Source organism: Pangasianodon hypophthalmus, chromosome 6 (assembly GCF_027358585.1).
Source record: "Pangasianodon hypophthalmus isolate fPanHyp1 chromosome 6, fPanHyp1.pri, whole genome shotgun sequence".
Classification (NCBI taxonomy): Eukaryota; Metazoa; Chordata; class Actinopteri; order Siluriformes; family Pangasiidae; genus Pangasianodon; species Pangasianodon hypophthalmus.
Window position 1 is genome coordinate 15,694,684 of NC_069715.1, and position 18,276 is coordinate 15,712,959.

At 39.3% G+C, this 18,276-nt stretch overlaps 1 protein-coding gene across 2 annotated transcripts in view; it reads left to right on the top strand.

Moving 5' to 3' along the window:
- Positions 1-674: 674 nt before the first annotated feature.
- cbfb (core-binding factor subunit beta) overlaps positions 675-18,276 on the top strand; it is a 39,995-nt gene continuing 22,393 nt past the window's right edge. For both annotated transcript variants that reach the window (XM_026927405.3, XM_026927406.3), the window contains exons 1-3: positions 675-1,181; positions 1,713-1,799; positions 3,456-3,572. In XM_026927405.3, coding sequence (XP_026783206.1) covers positions 1,104-1,181; positions 1,713-1,799; positions 3,456-3,572 — 282 coding nt within the window. In that variant the 5' untranslated portion in view covers positions 675-1,103. The remainder of the gene's footprint in view (positions 1,182-1,712; positions 1,800-3,455; positions 3,573-18,276) is intronic.

Here is an 18,276-nt window from a genome sequence, read left to right on the forward strand (position 1 = left end):
GAACAGCACGCACTGTTATGTATAGGATCAGATTTATTGTGGATTCCTGTTTAAACGCAATCAATAATTTATGCCACGTGGACATAACAGACTTTAAAGTGATAAGTGCAAGATGCCTGTTGGAGAATGGGCCTGTGATTCCTTGGAAGTTTGCAGTGCTACAGTCTGCATTATTACTAGATGTGTTTGCTAGGTGAAAAGTTGGTTCAAGGTTCAAGGGTCTTTATTTGTCACATACGTTATATACATGTGATGTGTTAATGTAGTGAAATGTTTTTCCTTAGTGCCTCGTCCCACAGTGCAACTGTGATCCATAATAAAAGCATAATATAATGAATAAAATAGAAAAATAAAATTAGAATAAAAGAATAGAATCTAGTAGACAAATACAGACCTTATATGTAAAATATGTTTAGCAGCTTTTAGAGGAATGTAGTGTGCAAAAAAATTGTCTCAGTGCAAGAGTGCAAGAGTTTTTGTTTGTGTATGTGTGTGTGTGTGTGTGAGTTGCAGAGGTGTGTTGGAGTAGGCAATCGACCAGCCTATATGAAGCAGTGTAAATTGCACAGGCTCGTGGCCTAACTGGCTTCATGAAGTTTTTTTCCCCCTCGGATTTAACGCATGCGCGCAGAAGCTGGTAGTGGAGAGACTTGTGAATGGGGTGGGGGGAGTATTTCGGGTGTACAGTCATGAGTCGGACTCGGAGGAGCCAGGAAGTAACTGTGAGCCATGCCGCGCCACGGATAAAGTAAAAGCAAGCGCGCGCCTCGTCGTCAGCAGCCAGTGATCTCACACACACACACACACGCATACACACACGCACACACACACGCACGGGGAGGGAGAATACTAGCCGACTACGAAATCGTGCCAAATGTATCGTAGTGACGGACAGTGAGCGCACAGCAGCTCGGGAACGCTAGAAATTCCAGTCGCAGAATAACAGGAATATTAAAGCAGCGCATCGCCACACGCTTCATCCCCTGAAGAAGAAAAGACGGAAGGAAACAAGAGCGGGATTTTAGCGGGGAGTTTCGAAGCGCCTGTTTCTCTTGCACTGTATAAGACACAAAATCGGCAAAATAGAGCACATAACGTTCAAGATGCCTCGGGTGGTCCCGGATCAGAGGAGCAAGTTTGAGAACGAGGAGTTCTTCAGGAAGCTGAGCCGCGAGTGCGAGGTAAACTTCATCCCCCTGATACACTTCAGCAAAGTGGCGGAAACAAAGTTAACACTTCTCGCCCTGAAAGAAGCGCACGAAGGCAGGCTGAGGCGAGCCGTGTCGCACTTTCATTAGCTTTGAACTAATCTTTACCTAAACCTGGATGTACTTTTACACCAGGAGAGTATCTTAGCCACAATTTCTGTCACTTTATTGTTTTCTGACTTCGTCTGTGTTTTGGTAGAAGCCGTGTTAAACGACGCTGCTTTTCCGCGCGAGCTACTTTACCTCAGCTGCTGTCACCTTGCTAAAGCGCATCACCTTTTACCTACCGAACACTCACGACTCTGTTCACGTCTTCACACTTTGCCTAGTTTCAGGAGCTAAAAGGAACACAAAACACGTTTTATTTGTAGTTTATAAAGCCAAACCTGCACACAGTGCTTTATTTGGGAGATTTTCGGGACTCTCCAGCTGTACAGGTTTTAGAGACTGGTGAGGAATGTGTGCTTTCTGAAAGTAGTGTTGTTTTTGTGTGTCTAATGGCAGATTAAATACACCGGTTTCCGAGACCGACCCCACGAGGAGAGACAAGCCCGCTTTCAGAACGCCTGCCGGGACGGCCGCTCAGAAATAGTGAGTAGTTTTTTCCTCTCAGTTTTTTTTTTTCTTTTTCTTTTTCCTTTCACAAACGGCCCTAGCAGTTTTATCAGCGGTTGAATTAAACCGAGGTGTTTTAGTCTACTGTTAGCATCTTTCATAAACTCAGAAACACGAGGCTAATAAACACCCGGAACTCTAAACACTTCCTCATTTTCTGTCAGAACAGTAAAAAGCAATTACACATCAGCTACCAACAGCGTCTGGATCAAAAGAGAGAAAGAGAGAAAGAAAGAAGGGCAGTTTAGGTTCAGATTGAAAGGTAAGTTTAGTGGTTTGGGGTGTAAACAGATGTTGGGAATAGGTTAGGAAAAGGATTTGCCCGTCAGCCACTAGAATCTGTCTGCCCTTTTTATTTTAATCATCTTCAGGAGACTGTCTCGCAGTGCTCAGCTCGGCTGGGTGTCGCTTTCTAAACACCTCCAGTCTGTGCACGTGAGCTGTTGTAGTGTGTTTGCTGGTTTTTAATACAGCTGTATGCAATAATACAGAATGAGATACAACAGTGCACAGGTAAAAGGATTACAGCAAAGTATTCTTTCTTTCTTTCTTTCTTTCTTTCAATATTCAGATCTTCAAAATTCAGAACAGACTCTGCTTGGTATGAGAAGCAATGTGTTAGTGCTTAAACCTAAATTATATATATATATATATATATATATATATATATATATATATATATATATATATATATATATATAAAAATACATATATATACCTACATACATACATATGTACACACACACACACACTGTATTTATGCATGTATAAATATTTAATTTTAAAGCAGGACTAATGATTCCTGTACAACACGAAGAGTACATGGTTCATACATGAATGTATATAGTATATATTATATACATGGTATATTATGGAATGTATTTACGATGTAATGTTTAGATCTAAGAACATTTTATATCATTCTGATGAAAGCAAAGTAATTTTTAATTATAAGATTATTATTGTAATTACCCCCCATTGTATTTTAGGTACCAATATTTTGTGAATATTTGCCACACATTTTTGATCGAAAGATTAAAAAGCAGAATCCAAAATCTTGAGACATTAAGTACAGACTGTTCTCTTTTAGTTGTCCCTACACTCACAAGATTATTAAATTACCGTGCCATGATTTTAACCCAGTGTATTAGTCCTGCTGCTATTAATGTAAGTGAAGGACTGCATATAAAACAATTTATTGATTTTTTTCTAAACCTCTCTCTCTCTCTCTCTCTCTCTCTCTCTCTCTTTGTTCGTCTGCTATCTCGCAATGTCCAACAGACATTTGCTTCTTTATTCTTTCTTCCTTTCCATCTCAAAGTCAGTCTTAAAATCCAGAGTGCCGCAGCCCTGCTCGCCAGCAGCGAGAGTTGGTAAAATAGAATCAGATGTGCGTAACTCAATACTTCAAATAGGGAAAATGATGACTTGTGTTTTTCTCTCTCTTTCTTTTGCCCTCTCTCTCTTTTCCCTTCTTCCCCGGGCCCTGGCTCCAGGCTGTTCTCCTCCTCCTCCTTCTCCTCCTCCTCCTCCACCTCCGCCTTTCTGATGTGCAAAAGAAATGGCGGGCTGCATAATTAATGCCTAGGCTGGGCTTTTCTGATCCTGTTTGTATTGATTTCCCTCTAAAAGGCTTTTGTGGCGACCGGCACCAATCTCTCGCTGCAGTTCTTCCCCGCCAACCTGCATGGTGAGCAAAGGCAGATGCCCAGCCGAGAGTATGTGGACTTCGAGAGAGAGACGGGAAAGGTAATCCCTCTCTTTATCATTTTGTCTCAATCTCTCAATTCACTTTTGTTCCGATTAGGATTATTGGCACAACCACTTCATGATACAGTAACACCAAAGCATTTCAAACAGGCCATATATTTATATATTTCTATCATGTTTTGACATGTATCTAAATATATACAGTTATACATACACAGAGCATAAACAGAACACTCATGCACAGATTTCAGAGATTCTGCAGTGACTGCTTCTTTAATCTCTGTTTATATCCACATTCTATGAAGCTGTGACACTGTACGTATTGTCCTTCTCTGTCTCTTTATCTCTGGTTGATAACTCTCATCTCTATTTCAACAAATCTCTTGTTCTGATTATGCTCACCCATTTGTGACATAAAACCATCTCTGTTTTTGCTTCTCTTTTCCTCCCTGTTTTCACATCCTGTAATGCTCAAATCTTTGTATAGTTTGCTCATACACTTAGGTGACATTTTATTAAAGCTCTGGAACTAACTTCCAACTACAACACTTACACAACTTGTATCAAATGGCTGCAGAGTTGGTTTCTTCTGCTTCTACTGGGGCTCTGGTTTTAAACGCTGAAAGTCTTGGTTGTCTGTAATGGTCTATAATGAATCCTTTTTATACATTTTAAGGATGAAAGCTTACAGTATTATGTTTTACTTCCCTGAAAAAAAAACACAGCTCTTGAGTGAAGCATGTCACCAGTTTCCATTTTACACTTCAGCCGTTAGATATGATTTTCTAAACTGCTCCCACCATCTCTACTTCCTTTATTCAGAGGATGTGTAGTCTAGTGCCAACTCTCCAAAACCCATAAGAATGTAAAATAAACCCATACCATAATGTATTTGTGTCTCTGTTCCATGCATTATTTTCATCAAAACCATTTGTTATTTTAGAAGAAACTGCCACATCAGCTTTTGCTCTTAATATTAAGCTACACTACTGAATATCATTTCATTTTTATAAACCAAGTTAATGTTGTTTTTTTTTTTTTTCACCAAAATGTCCTTGGCATGGCACAGTGCCACAAAGTCTAAATGAGCATGTGAATGTGTGTGCATGGTGCCCTGCGATGGACTGGTGCCCCATCCTGGCCACTTTTTTCTGTCTGTCTACTTGCGTGTCTATTTATCTATCTGTCTACCTGTCTAGCTTACATCCTGCCTGTAGTAACAGCTAGCTGACTGTTGATAAACAGTTTACATGGGAAGGAAGGGCATGTTGTACCTGTGTTATATCATTATATGTACACATCTATAAGCTCCGGTTAATTTTTGAGAGCCGAGCTAGAAAACACCTCCTCTTCCTTTTTTTCAGGCATCCTGAACCTGTTGCCTCTTTGACTTAACCAGCTATAATTTTGTCCTACCGGTGACAGTGAAAGAATGAAACGTTACAGCGAAGATTTCTGATGTGCCTGTAATTTGCTTCCACTTTTATTTTAAAGAGCAGCAAGTAAACTGCAAACATAGCCACAAATTGGTATTTGCATCAAAAGAAAATACTAATTTTGTTTCTTTATTAATAAAGCAGTTTCTTTCTGTTTTTCTTCCTAATTATCATCCCATAATTGTTATTGAGGTAATTTGCTGAATTATTTGTAGTAGTACTTTTTCGTGTATTGGCCCGCTGTAATTGAACTAGAGTCTGCTCCCGTGTACAATGGTCCACACTGGCATATGCAGAATTAGCTGATCCATAGATCAGCAATTTGAGATGTTTCCTGCATACTGAACGTCCTGTGAATCTGTTAAAGCGGACAGCGATCTCCTCCACGTTGTTCCCATCAGTACAAAGGCTTGAGTCATTGGGAGATCAGTGAGTCATATCAATGTCATACAAGCTCTGCTTTTTCTCTGATATGAACATTCTAAAGCTTGCCCTGTGTAAAACCTCACAAGTGTTAGAAAATAAACCCATTTAGCTGCTAGATCAGCAATATTAATAAATACCTTATCACATTGCCTGTTACTTATCTTAATATCACAAAATATCAGGCAGAATGCTCCAGTTCATGGCATAAACAGGGCAGGTGATACATATAGAGAATAAATGTTACGGTTAACCTTTTTAGATTTTCTCCTCTGGCTTTGGAATGCAATTGTGCTTGTTTAAGACATGTTAGCAGCACACTTATTGGCTTTTGTTTGTGTTTCTCTACTTCACGCTCGGCCAGTTAGTGGTGGTGTTGGCTTTTGCTGAAACCTCTCTTCACGGACAGTGGCTTGCCGAGATGTGCTCATTAAAAATGCATCTCCGAGAAATCGATGGACCTCTCGGCCCCAAGGCTGACGGACTAATCTTTGGCTGTTAATTATTTAAAAAGGCGTGACAGGTTGCACATGCGTGTGCGTAGTCCTGGGCTGACGAGTGGCTGAGGATGTGTGGGCGTGAGTGCGCTTGAGTGCGCTTGCGAGGTCAAGCCTGATGGTAACCCAATCTCTTTGCCCGTCACCTCCAGCAGCACACAAAGCCAGTACGACTTTAATGAACCTCACACCGGCTGCTTCTAAAGCGCCCACATGGATCTCACAGTAAATATGTATGAATTAAATACATGCTGAAGAAGTTGTATTCGCACGTGAATAAGACTAAACGTGTTTGTTTTTTTACTAGCAGTTTTCACCTTTTGCTATATGCGTGTCTCGAAGGAAATTGTGACCATTTTATTTAATGGTCTTAATGAATATTTATCGTAGCCCAGTGGATTTGTTTTCAGCAAAAAAAAACTACTATGAGATATTCAAAATGACCTTTACAGAAATGATTCAGTAAACCACAAAGCAATGGTTGTAACAATACAAATATATATCCTTTCTTTATCTGGACATTGGAAACCAAGAGAAAAAAGTAATACACTGATGTGTTGCCTATATCAAAAGCTGAGGTCTTGAAGATAATGTCCAAAATTATAGGGCTTGAAAGGTTTATAACCCAGAATCAAGTTTTAGAGCATGCATTTCCTTTCCTCTTTGTTTAAAAGGAAACTCTGTGAGAGTTTTGTGCTGATAAGCCTTCTCTTTTTTCTCGTTTCTTTCTGTTGCTCTCTTTCTCACACTTTCTGCTCTTCTGCTTTCTCTTACCATACATACATATGCTCACACAGTGTATTTGACACACTAAATTCCCAGTAGAGCCCTGCTGTCAGGCCAGAGCAGTTCATGCGTACTTTCCAACCTCTGCTCCCAATTAAACTGATTGTTAACCTTTTGCGCAAAAACACATCCCTTCCTCTGCACTAAAGTTTTAACAGACTACAATGAAAAGCCCCAAATAAATAGCACCTTAGCTGGAAAGTACAGAAACTTACAGTATATCAAAACACATTAAAGTCTCTGAGTCAACACTGAGCTTCTAACCCAAGAAAATCTACAGTGGATACTGACTGAGTCTTAAATCATAAATCAGTCATCGTCGTCTTATTTGGTGCTTTTTGGTGGTTTTGGTGGATGTTGTGTTCATTGCCAGATCAACACACTGTGAAAAACTACTCTGATCAAATCTGACTTGAATTATAAAAATATAAAAAGTACTACAATGCAAGAACACCTAAATGAAATTAATTATATTCCTCTGAAATGCAGACATTTGATGATGATAGTAGAGCGCAGAATGAAGGACTTTTAAGCAACTGTGTTCAGAGAATCTAGAAAGGTTGGACCTTTTTGGTTCTTTGAAAACAATTCCTAGTGTGCTTTCAGACATGCAGCTTTTAATCCGTCTGAACTGAAACCTGGTGTCGTTTCCCCCTTGGTACATTACGTTTAGGCAGGTGAGAACCCAGCAATCACTCTCAGGTCCGTTTTCAAGTGGTTGATTGCAGTGAGAAAGCGAGTCAACCGTGAATTCGACCAAACTGCAGCAAGTGAACCAAACAGGCGGCGCATTATGGGTTGTGGGTAGCATTTTTTATTTTTTTTTTTGGTAGATGTGAGCTGCTGCTAATCTTACCTGCGAGGCACAAACTAAGCCAAAGGACAAAGTTGTAGCTCTGCAAAAATGCAATGTGTTAAGGATATTTGAAAAAAAAAAAAAAAATAAATAAATGCTGGACTCAACACACAAAATGTTTTAAACTAGTTATTTATATAATTATATAACAATTTATTTAGCACTGTCTGTTCTTTGTGCTTGGGTGATTTTTGTGATTTATACACACACTTGGCAAAGTTTTGTTTACCTTTGTCCGTCACTATATTTATGACCAGTGAATGAAAGAGTTTTACGAATACATTTTCTGCCCTACAAGCCTCTCAGCCTCTTTTTGGTTCATTTAATTATGTGCAGTGTGAAACCAGACCAAATAGCAAACAGACCGAAAGTATAAATTTTGCTCTGATTTGGACTTGGCAAAAGGACTGGCGTGTAAGCGCCCTTAAAATTGTGTAAATGCTGTCCTTTTTTTTTTTTTTTTTTTTTCATGCAAGTGTTCAGGTTCAAGTTTTTTTTTCTCACATTTATCATTATTTGGTGTCTCATTGTGCCATTTTGTTTCTAATGAACCTGCCGGGGTGTGTTGCTTTTGCCAGATGACTTGGTGACACTGAGTAGCTGAGCCCATATAATTACACAGCACTTTAGAATAGGGTATGTATTAAGGCGCATACAGACTGCACATTTCTACTATTCCAGATGTGAATTCACACAGATTTACAAACTTTCTAGCTTTGCCTTGTAGTTTCTGAACTTTTTGCTCTTTCACGAGGCAAGTAAGCCGTGTAAGCTATAATGGCCTTCATCTGTAACCCTCTCCTCTTACCACTGTGTTCCTCTCCTCCGTCTTCTGAAACACTGCCGTTGCCAGCAGAAGCGGAGCGGGGCCAGTTTAAACTTGGCCTGTGGCGGGGGGACAGTAGTATTATCCGAGAGCCCCCGCAGCACAGCTTAAGTACAGGCTCCCAGTGTCACTGCACGCTAATGGGAACCAGCTGTGGGGGAGGTTAATTTTAGCGGTAGCTAGCACAACCTTGGGAGGAGATGTTAACCCTGTCCCAGCCAAAAGCCTTTGCGCTCAAAGCTCTCTACTACCCAACAGTTAGCTCCTTATTCCCACACACAGTGCTTCTAATGAGGGATGTGGAGTGAGGCAGGAGAATATTATGGGCCCACTGAACTTTCAAACACTGGGTGGGCGCAATTTGGCTCAGAATTCGTGTTTCCTTAATGTACAGTAATGCCATTAAAAAAAAAACACATTTACAAAGTATTTTTGAACGTAGTATAGAGGCAGATGTAGTATAGTTTGAAATAAAGAAAATATTTATGCTGCACTACCAAGCAAACAGAAAATAGCTAGATGATTGCAAAGTAAACATTGATTGGACCGACTGGTACTAAATATTTTTGGTATTGTACTGTCTGTTTGCTTTCCTGTCTGTATAACCTAAAGCTTTTTTGAATTTTTTGAGAAAGCCAAACACCTAGTCTGAAATTAGAAATGCATGTGTAATAATTGTAATTAAGTGGTACAGTGATTGCAAATATTAACTGTAACTGACACTAATTGCTACCTTTCAGTAGAGTGCAGGCAGAAGTCATACATATGTTTTGGCTGGTTTTATGAATTTGTGTGATTTGTCAGTTCACCTAATACACAGTAAAAAGGCCCTGAAGCTTTGATGGACATTAATCACTTTGATTAATGTACAGTCTATTTCTCTAGAACTACAGTAAATGCAGTATTTGTTTAATTGTATTAATATGATATTTGATATAAGAAATTTTTTTTTTGTTGAAAATTTGGTAATTCTGTCATTTCAAAGTCATTCCCTTTCCTTGTTCTGTACATCCGTTGGGTAAAATCAAATTTCTGCTTGAAAATGCAAATCAGAAAAAAATTGATCACAAGGTCCAGGCCCTAAATAAATTAATCAAAATAAATGGCTTGGCACATTTATTTATTTATTTATTTTTAAATATTTGGTCCAGTTTTCTTCATTTCACCCAAAATTTAAATCCAACTATAAAAGACTTTTATTCATTAAACAGAAATAAGCTTAAATAATTATTCCATGTTGTATGAATTAATGGGAAATACATTTTATAGGCATCTTGCATGGTTATCTATTTTAAAAACAAATACATGTCCTATTTAGAAATACTGCAGGGCATTTAAAACAATTAAATGTATATTCCAGAAATTAAGATTTTGGCCTGTGTTCAAGGGCCAGAATGTGAGACTGAATATGTGTATTTTTAATCCTGCTAAGGGATGAATCACCTGTCTAACTACCAGTGTCAGCATCAGTTGCTGTACAATATTTGCCCTTCACTTAGGCCTTACAGTAGCGCACCTTTTCCTGCTAGAGACATTCCCAAAGCACAAAGAGTGAGACATAGTAAGAGCTAGATTTGTGAGCCACTCTTCCATATAGCCACTTAAACCCAATCTCATTGAAATGTGATCTCCTTGGAGAAGCCGGATCTTTGCTTCAGCTGGGAGGCTTTGAGCGATCTGATGCTTGGCCCCCTCTTCTCATCTCCTCTTTCTCTTTGCATTGGTGTGTGGTTTGCTCTTTTTTTTCTCGCTCATGCAAAGCAGAAATTGGGTCCGTCTGCTTGGGCCACGCCAACAGGCTGGGGTTTTTGCAGGAGGAAGAGCAGTATTGAGGCTATAAAATGATATGCTTTTAGCGGCTAACGTTTATAGCTGTATCTAGAGACCCTCCACACTGTGTCTGGTCAATACCTCATCATGATTACAGATTTATCAGAGTTCACAAGCCAGTTTAAACGAGCTGTTAGAAACTTAAGTTTAAGGTAACATAAATAGTGTAGCTATTCAAGCTGTTCCTACAATTTCTTTTGAGTGAAATCTGACATACATACCGATACTGATTGGTATTCTTCTGAATACTCGGTGAGATCAGTTTGATTGCAAGATTTTTTTCATGAAGGACTTGATGGTGCTTGTGAATGCGTGAGACACTGAGACAGTAGATGGCATTTAAAAATGCAGAAGTTTAGTGTGTGTGTGTATGTGTGTGTGTGTGTGTGTGTGAAAGAGAGCGAGTGAGAGAGAGAGAGATAGAGAATTATGGCCTAGATTGCGCGGGCCATGCTTCGGAGCCACATTGGGGCGTGGCATTTTTCTCTCTTATACTCTATAAATCTTTGCCATGGCTGCGTGCATAAGAATGTTCGCTCGGGGGCAGATAGTGCCGGGACGAGTCCGCCTAAATGACTCCATTATGAAAGGGGCTGTAGTCTGAGGCTCACCACAGGAATTGGAGTTTTAATAGTTTTGTGTTAAAGCTCATTCCCGAGCCGTGTGTGTCTGCGTCTGTCAGCATTTGTTTGTGCATGGGTTTGTGTTGGCGCATTTGTCTGTACGTGCTTGTGTCTGCTTTCCATACATTATCGTACTTTTGCATGCATCTCCGCCATTTGCCCCCCCACTTACTAAGCATCTCTCCATATTCATGACTGCCACAGAACATGTTGAGGAGCCTTGTGGCGCCAGTTTGACAGTTAAGCCCAAGACAGAGCACGTGAGCAGGGAGTAGGAGGCCATTCAGTGGAAAATTATATAGGAAATCAAATAAGGAGCTGAAGACCTCTCATCTCATCTCCATGCCTCAGGAGCAACAGGTCTCCTAGCAGACTTTTCCTAGTGTAATCCTGGGTAGTAAGAAGGCTGGTTTGGCATTACCTGGTCTATTGTGTTCTGATTTTTAGATCAGGCTGTGTTATATCAGGGCTCTTATGTAATGTAGGATATAATGAGGTTAAATTTAAATACCAAGACAACTGCCTAACCTTACATTATGGATTACAAGAATATTACAACACTGAACATTTTAAGAATTATATTATTACAAAAATGAGTTAGATAGCACCTTACCACAGACAAAGTTTGCAATATTGTTATAATGTTGCTTATTTTTTGGGCAAAAAGTCTTTGGTATGTGCTAATAATGAGTTATATACAATTCATAACACATATGACTCATAGAGCTGATGCGATTTTGTATAAAATTACATTTGTCATTTGAGTTTCTATTTAATAGATTCATTTATTTCAGATTTTACAGTCTTTGAACCTTTATGTAATTTCAAAAAAATTCCAAAATGTTATTTTTCTGAAAAAAAAACCCCAAAAAACATGAATATATTTTGTTGAATTTTGTTGACACTGTAAACCATAACAAAAGATTAGGCAGTTATCGTGATACGAACCTTTAAAATTGGACCATTAAAGGCCTAGTAAAGTTGCTCGTGGGGCTAGACAGAGTGATGGATGACAGTTTCCATAGAAACACTGCGTGGTGGCGCATTTCCGGCTCACGCAAACGGAAGCCGCACTCCCCTTAGACAACTTGTCAGTGACATCATCAAAGCGAGCCAGCTAATTGATTCCTGCTGCGTCCATCTCAGTGATGTTGCATTAAACTAAAGCACTCCGCTCCCCCACTCCACTACCAGCCTTTTTTTGGCATGTTTGGGGGGAAATTATTTCTTTGTGCATTATGTTTGTGTTCACATTTAGATTTGCTTCTGCATTGTTAAGACATCACTGGACTATAGAAATAAAGATAGATAGAGATATGGAAAGAGAGAGAGAGCAAGAGAGAGAGAGAGGGAAAACGACATTGGGTCTGTTGTTTTCGTGCCTTTTCCCATTGGGTTTCAATTATAGTGTGCTGCTCAAGTTTCCCCATCCTGTCTGTCAGCCTTCCAGTCACACCACTCCGATCAATGACCTCTCCCATGCACCAACTGAGATGCAGAAAAAACCACATCTCTCCATCTCAGTCTCATCTCTGCCCATTTAGTCCAAACGTTCTTAAGCTTCAATGGTCACTTTTTAGTAATATCTTAATTACAGAGCTGCTCTTCCTTTGCTTGGTTGTTTAAATTGGTAATAGGATTTTTGTAACACAATACAGTTGACCATGCACAAGAACAATGGCACATCTTATCTGTCTCATCTCTCTCTGGCTCTTTCTCTTTTTAAATTGGCTTTAAAAACAAATCTGAATGATATTTTTGTTCTGTCTGCAGTATTTACTTTGTGCTTTTACTGTATTTACTGCCAATAGTATATTCTTCCCCTAGACACTACTAACAGCAATAAAGCAGTGTCTTGGGAAAATTCTTACTTGCTAGTGCAGGGGCTAATTCTTAGTTCTTTTAGTACCAAGAAGAAATTTGAATATGTGACGTGGTTATGAATTAGGGCTGAGCAATATGATAATACCATGTCTATATAGTGATATGTCACAATACACTTTTCTGAGGTATCTTTTTCTAACATTTTTAATAGCAGTTAAAAAAAACTTTGATTGGAATCAGCTGATTTTGATGTTAAAATGTTAAAGTAATTTATTAACATTTTTCATCATGATATTTTCATATCGCGATACATGTCATGTGTAGTATGAATGTCATGTGTAGTAGAATTGCCTACTACTATTATGAATAAGAGGAAATGGATTAGTATTCCACTGTCTCGTTGTATACCATGGCCTCCGTAATTACTAATATTATAACCATGACTATGATGCTTTGACTCATACAGACAGATTTCTAAGAAGTAAAATTTATGCCTGAAATATTTTCTTAATATTTTCTTAAAGTAAAATAATTCCATTTTTTTTAATCAGGCTTTTTGTCGGCCTTTGTATATGTACATTTTACTTAGGTTTTATAAAGTATTATTTCTCTATGCCTTAGTGTTCTTCCTACCCTCATGCTAGTCATACAGACACATTATTGTTATTGGAGTGTCGTAGGGAGCAGCACACTATAAAGCTCCTGCTCTGTTATTGTTAGAGCACGCTTCATCGTCTCTCACTGCAGAACTTGGAGGTCTGTTCAGGAGCACAGCGCTGCTGTTATGCTTGGACCAGAAAAATGGAGAGAGAGAGTTTTCCCTCTTTTTGGCTCAATTGCCATGTGTGCTCTTTTCTTGATGATGCTGCAGACTGATGTGTTTTGCTTTACTGCATGTCTCTTGCCATTTGAAACGTCTCCTTTCCTCTGACCGTGCCTGGCATGCTGCAGTGCAAATGTAATTGTGCCCTGAACTTATCACAGAAAGGGGAAACCCAATTTATTGGTGTAGTATGACTAACAAATCTTTGAATTGATACCAAACAAAAATTCTGATATTGGTGGTAGGGACTAGTTAGTGTTATAGTACTGGGTCCCCTACATGCAGCATCTGCCATGCTACCAATTTTAGGCCCAATGTCCCTTATTAGGTAAGTACACAAGGCTGAGAGAGAAACTAAGAAGAGAAGCTAAGTGAATAATAATTAAACAAAAATATTAAATAAAATCTACATTTATTTACAGTGGGGTCCAAAAATCTGAGACCACTAATGAAAATGCTTCTATTTTACAATCTTTTCTAATTTAATACAACAATCTTCATTACAAATTATATGACTGACAACAACTTGAGTGAAAAGTAGAATCTTTGAAATATTTACATGAATTTCAGAGTTTCTAGTAATTGGTTTGTCTACTTATTACTTTAATGACAGTGTGCACTCGAGCTGGTATGGACTCCATGAGTTTGTGTAAAACCTTATGATCTATTTTAGATCAAATCCATCAGATTGTCGTCTGAACACATGCTTCAATAGAGATCTGACCTTTTGTTCAAAGCAGTTAACATGGTCAATATCACAAATTTGCTTAAATTTTAAATAAAAAAAAAATCCCAGATTATCAGTGTTGTCTCACACTTTTGGAGCCCACTGTATGTGTGGGATTTTGTTGTTGTTGTTGATGTTGTTGTTGTTAAGCTGTGGTAAAATCCATATTTATAGCTGTTAAAATAGATTACAGTGATACAAATGCTGGAAGGCCAGGTTTCCACTAACTGACCAGAAACAAGTGTGAAATAGTTGTATGAAGTACAGAGAGAGCTGTAACTAAAGAGAAAAGTGCTAATACTCAGGAGCACAACTAACCCCAGTCTCAATTTCATACACTACTTTCATCAGTCATAATGAAAATATTTAACACAAAAATATTTAAATGCAATCCAAAGTGACTGCAGAAAGCCCATCACTCAGATGATATTTTATTGGAAGAGTAATCATATACAGTGTAAAAAACAGTGCCATGAGTGCTGCTACTAGAGAAACCAACAGTGTTGGTGAAAGTGCAGCATGTTTGGGCTATGGGATTATTTTTGAGATTATTCTTCTAGTGTCAGGATGCAGGTGAGAAATATGGCAGCTCAGTGCGGCTTACATTCCTGCTTCCAGGAAACAGACCACTGCAGTCACCTGGCTTAGCCGCTGGTCAGCCACATTTCTGCCTCTTTGTGTGCTGATTTTCCTTTCTGCTAAGTTGCTTTAGGATCTGATGTTCCATACTGTAGCAAGTGAGTTAATGTAGGTCACCATTTACAGTGGTCGACAAATCAGGAGCCCCGCCTCCAGCGGCCCGAACAGGCAGATTACATGTCTGAGCTTTGTGGTTTTTATTCATAGTTGCCTCGTCGATAGCTAAGTTCAGGAAGCTGCTGATATTGCATTCACCAGAGTGTTTTTCTGGTCTATACAACAAACAATGAAAGCACTACACGCAGTCATCTCACAGTTAAATACTACATGTCAATAAGCATGAATGTCCAGACGCAAGTAACGTCTTTTACATGGATGTGAGGAGTGAACACAATGCTCATAGCTGAAATGTTAGCCAGACTGTGTTTTTGTCAAAGGCAGAAATATGATATGCTACATCAGAGCCATTTTCAAGAGAGGATAAGGCCTATGGGTACATATAGTTACTCTCCTGTCACAGATTCAATTATTCACTCATTTTCCTTAGTCGTATTAATGCACTTAGATAACTAACATGGCATGCTTTTATGTTAAATTATGTTACAAGCTACATGACAGTTCTGTGCTTCACTATTCTGTTTTTTTTCCCCCCGATTTGGTCACCTGCCAGTTTCCACCCACCAGCGAGCTCTCCCCATCATATGATAACTACCACCCAGAGAGGATGAAAGCAAACACATGCTTCCTCTGAGACATATGAAACCAACCAACCCAGCCAGCGTAAAACACTTGGAGGAAAGCACTACCTGCCCTCTTCTGCATACATGAGCTCATAGGCGACCATGATTGGCTAGTGTCGCTGTGGTTGACAGGGGAAAGCGTATGCAATCCCTCCCACCCAGAGAGCACAGCCATTTTTGTTGTCTTAGCTCCTGGCCACAGGTGGCATCATCAGGATTCAAACTTGTGTTCTGACATGAGGGTGAACTTTTTTGTTGTGCCAATAGTTGGGAGCCATTGTTCTGTATTTTGATGCATCTCACCATTGTTTCGTCATCCCTGCATGCTGCTGATTAATAAAACTGTACAAGCATGTGTAATCAACTAAATATGGTTCCTACTGGTGGTCAGAATGCGTTCCTGGTTAGTGTGTGTAGTTTAACAGGCAGTTGTGTGTCTCACAACCATGAAATATATGAACGGACTGGAGCATTTAAACATACACATAAAATCAAACTAATGCTTTGCTGAAAGATCAGTGGGGTGTTTTTTTCTTCTCTCCTATTAGTAGATGGAAAGAACACTGGTAACCGCTATATAAGCAGTCTACTGACGAGCTTGTCTGCCTGGCAACTGCAAAACAAACAAGCAAACAAACAAACAAACAAAAACACAATAGTCCGGACACATATTCTGCTTTAACACAACGCACAGGCTACTGATTTGGGCTCCAAAAGTCTGAGACCACATTGAAAATCAGGGATTTTTCTCATTTAAACCTGGAAATAAACAGAAAACTTTAGAATAGTGAAAAATGTCATATTTTATATAAAGTGTATTAAGTGTTCAACACTTGATCAAGACTTCATTTCACTGCTGTCGTTAAAGTAAAAGGGGGGCATACCAGATACTAAGAAATTCTGAACTTCATGTAAATATTTGTAAGATTCTATTTTTTTACTCACGTTGTTACAGATAATATAATTTGTATTAAAAAACGTATTAAAACGTATTAGAAGAATGTAAAATAGAAACATTTTCACTAGTGCTCTCACACATTTGGACCCCAATGTATATATAGTATTCATAGATTCAGTTCTGTTTTTAACTACATTTTAATATTAGTATGAATCGTGGTTAATGTGCTCAGGTTGTAACAGTCTTACAACACTTCAGTGGTTTAGGCGACAGTTTAGTGTGAACTCCTTGTTCTGGTCTCAGAGGGTGCGTCAGCGGAGCTGTGTGTCACATGGTGGAGTCACACTAATGCTACGTTCACATGAGCAACCAACAGTGCCTCATGATATTCACACAAATTTTTATTCACACGATTTTATGCAAATTAGTTAGTGTGACAAATCCTCTGGGTCCCTCGTGGTCTAGCGGCTAAGGGTCCTGCACTCTCGCCGTCACAGCCCGGGTTTGATTCCCGGGCAGGGAACCAACCCAACCCCTGGGAGTGTACTCTCAGTGCCAGTCCCAAGCCTGGATAAATGGGAGGGTTGTGTCAGGAAGGGCATCCAATGTAAAAACCTGTGCCAAATCAAACATGCGGGCTAATGATCCGCTGTGGCGACCCCTAACGTGAGCAGCTGAAAACAACAGCAACAGTTAGTGTGACAAATCCAAATGATTGGCTCTGACTGCCAGTGTTTGACTTATATGTAAATGAATTACATATTAGTCTTCATACAATTAGTCCATACAAATAGTCATTTAAGCGTCTCTTCTCTGCCAGTGGTTAAGTCCACAGTTAAGTTTAACAAACAGAATCTCTCATCCTGCCACCAATACGGTGCATTTCCAGTGTGGTGTCTTATTATGAAAAAGAGCACTTTCCATACAATTGTCCAGTGCTAGCTGTTTTTTCTCCTTGCTTTCGAGATACCTGTTTAGAAATTGGTTTGACAAGCAGATCAGTTTCCTCTTTAACCTTGGCTATTTCTTGGATTAGAAAGTAATTAAGGTGTCACTATGTGCTGTCAGCAGCCAAAGCCTTTAGATTGCAATGTACTTGTCTTAATTGCTTTATTAGAAAGTCTTTGTAGTCCTCATCATTTCTCAGTAGGGGAAACGGAGTCATTTTTTTGTCTGTGTGACAAAAGTGAATATTTGTGCTACTGCACTGGGAGTTTTTAGTAGATAGCAGGCAGGTTTCCCTCAGGGCAAATTATTTCATCTCCATGTCTCTGAAAGAAACACATCTGTTTAGTTGGGCCATTGGAGGGTTTTGTGCCTGAGGGTATGAGGTGTAATTATAGGTTTGGGACAAGAAAGGGCAGGACCAGCGTAATGTCCCTCTGTTTTTTGTATTGTTTTGTGTGTGTTTGTGTGACAGGTGGCAGGGGCAGGGGTATTTAGGCTTATTGGGCTCTAAAGATGTGTGTTTGTATGCATGATAGTCTTGTGTGCTTGTTTTTGAACACAAATGTTTGTTGGGTCATTTGAATATGTGTACATGGGTGGGTGTGTGTGTGTGTGTGTGTGGGTGTGTGTGTGTTTAACAATAGTGCAAACGTTAAGATTCTGCCATTCTCTGATTACACAGAGAAGCATGCTCTATCTGTTTAACACTACTTTGCCTAGGCGTGCTCTGCACCTGCACCTGGCCGCACCTGTTTTTGTGAGTATGTGTATGTGTGTGTGGGTGTGTGTGTGTATGTTGGTGTGTTTGGGAGAGAGAGAGAGGAAGAGAGAGAGACTTCAACTAAGTATGTCCACTCATATGTAAAG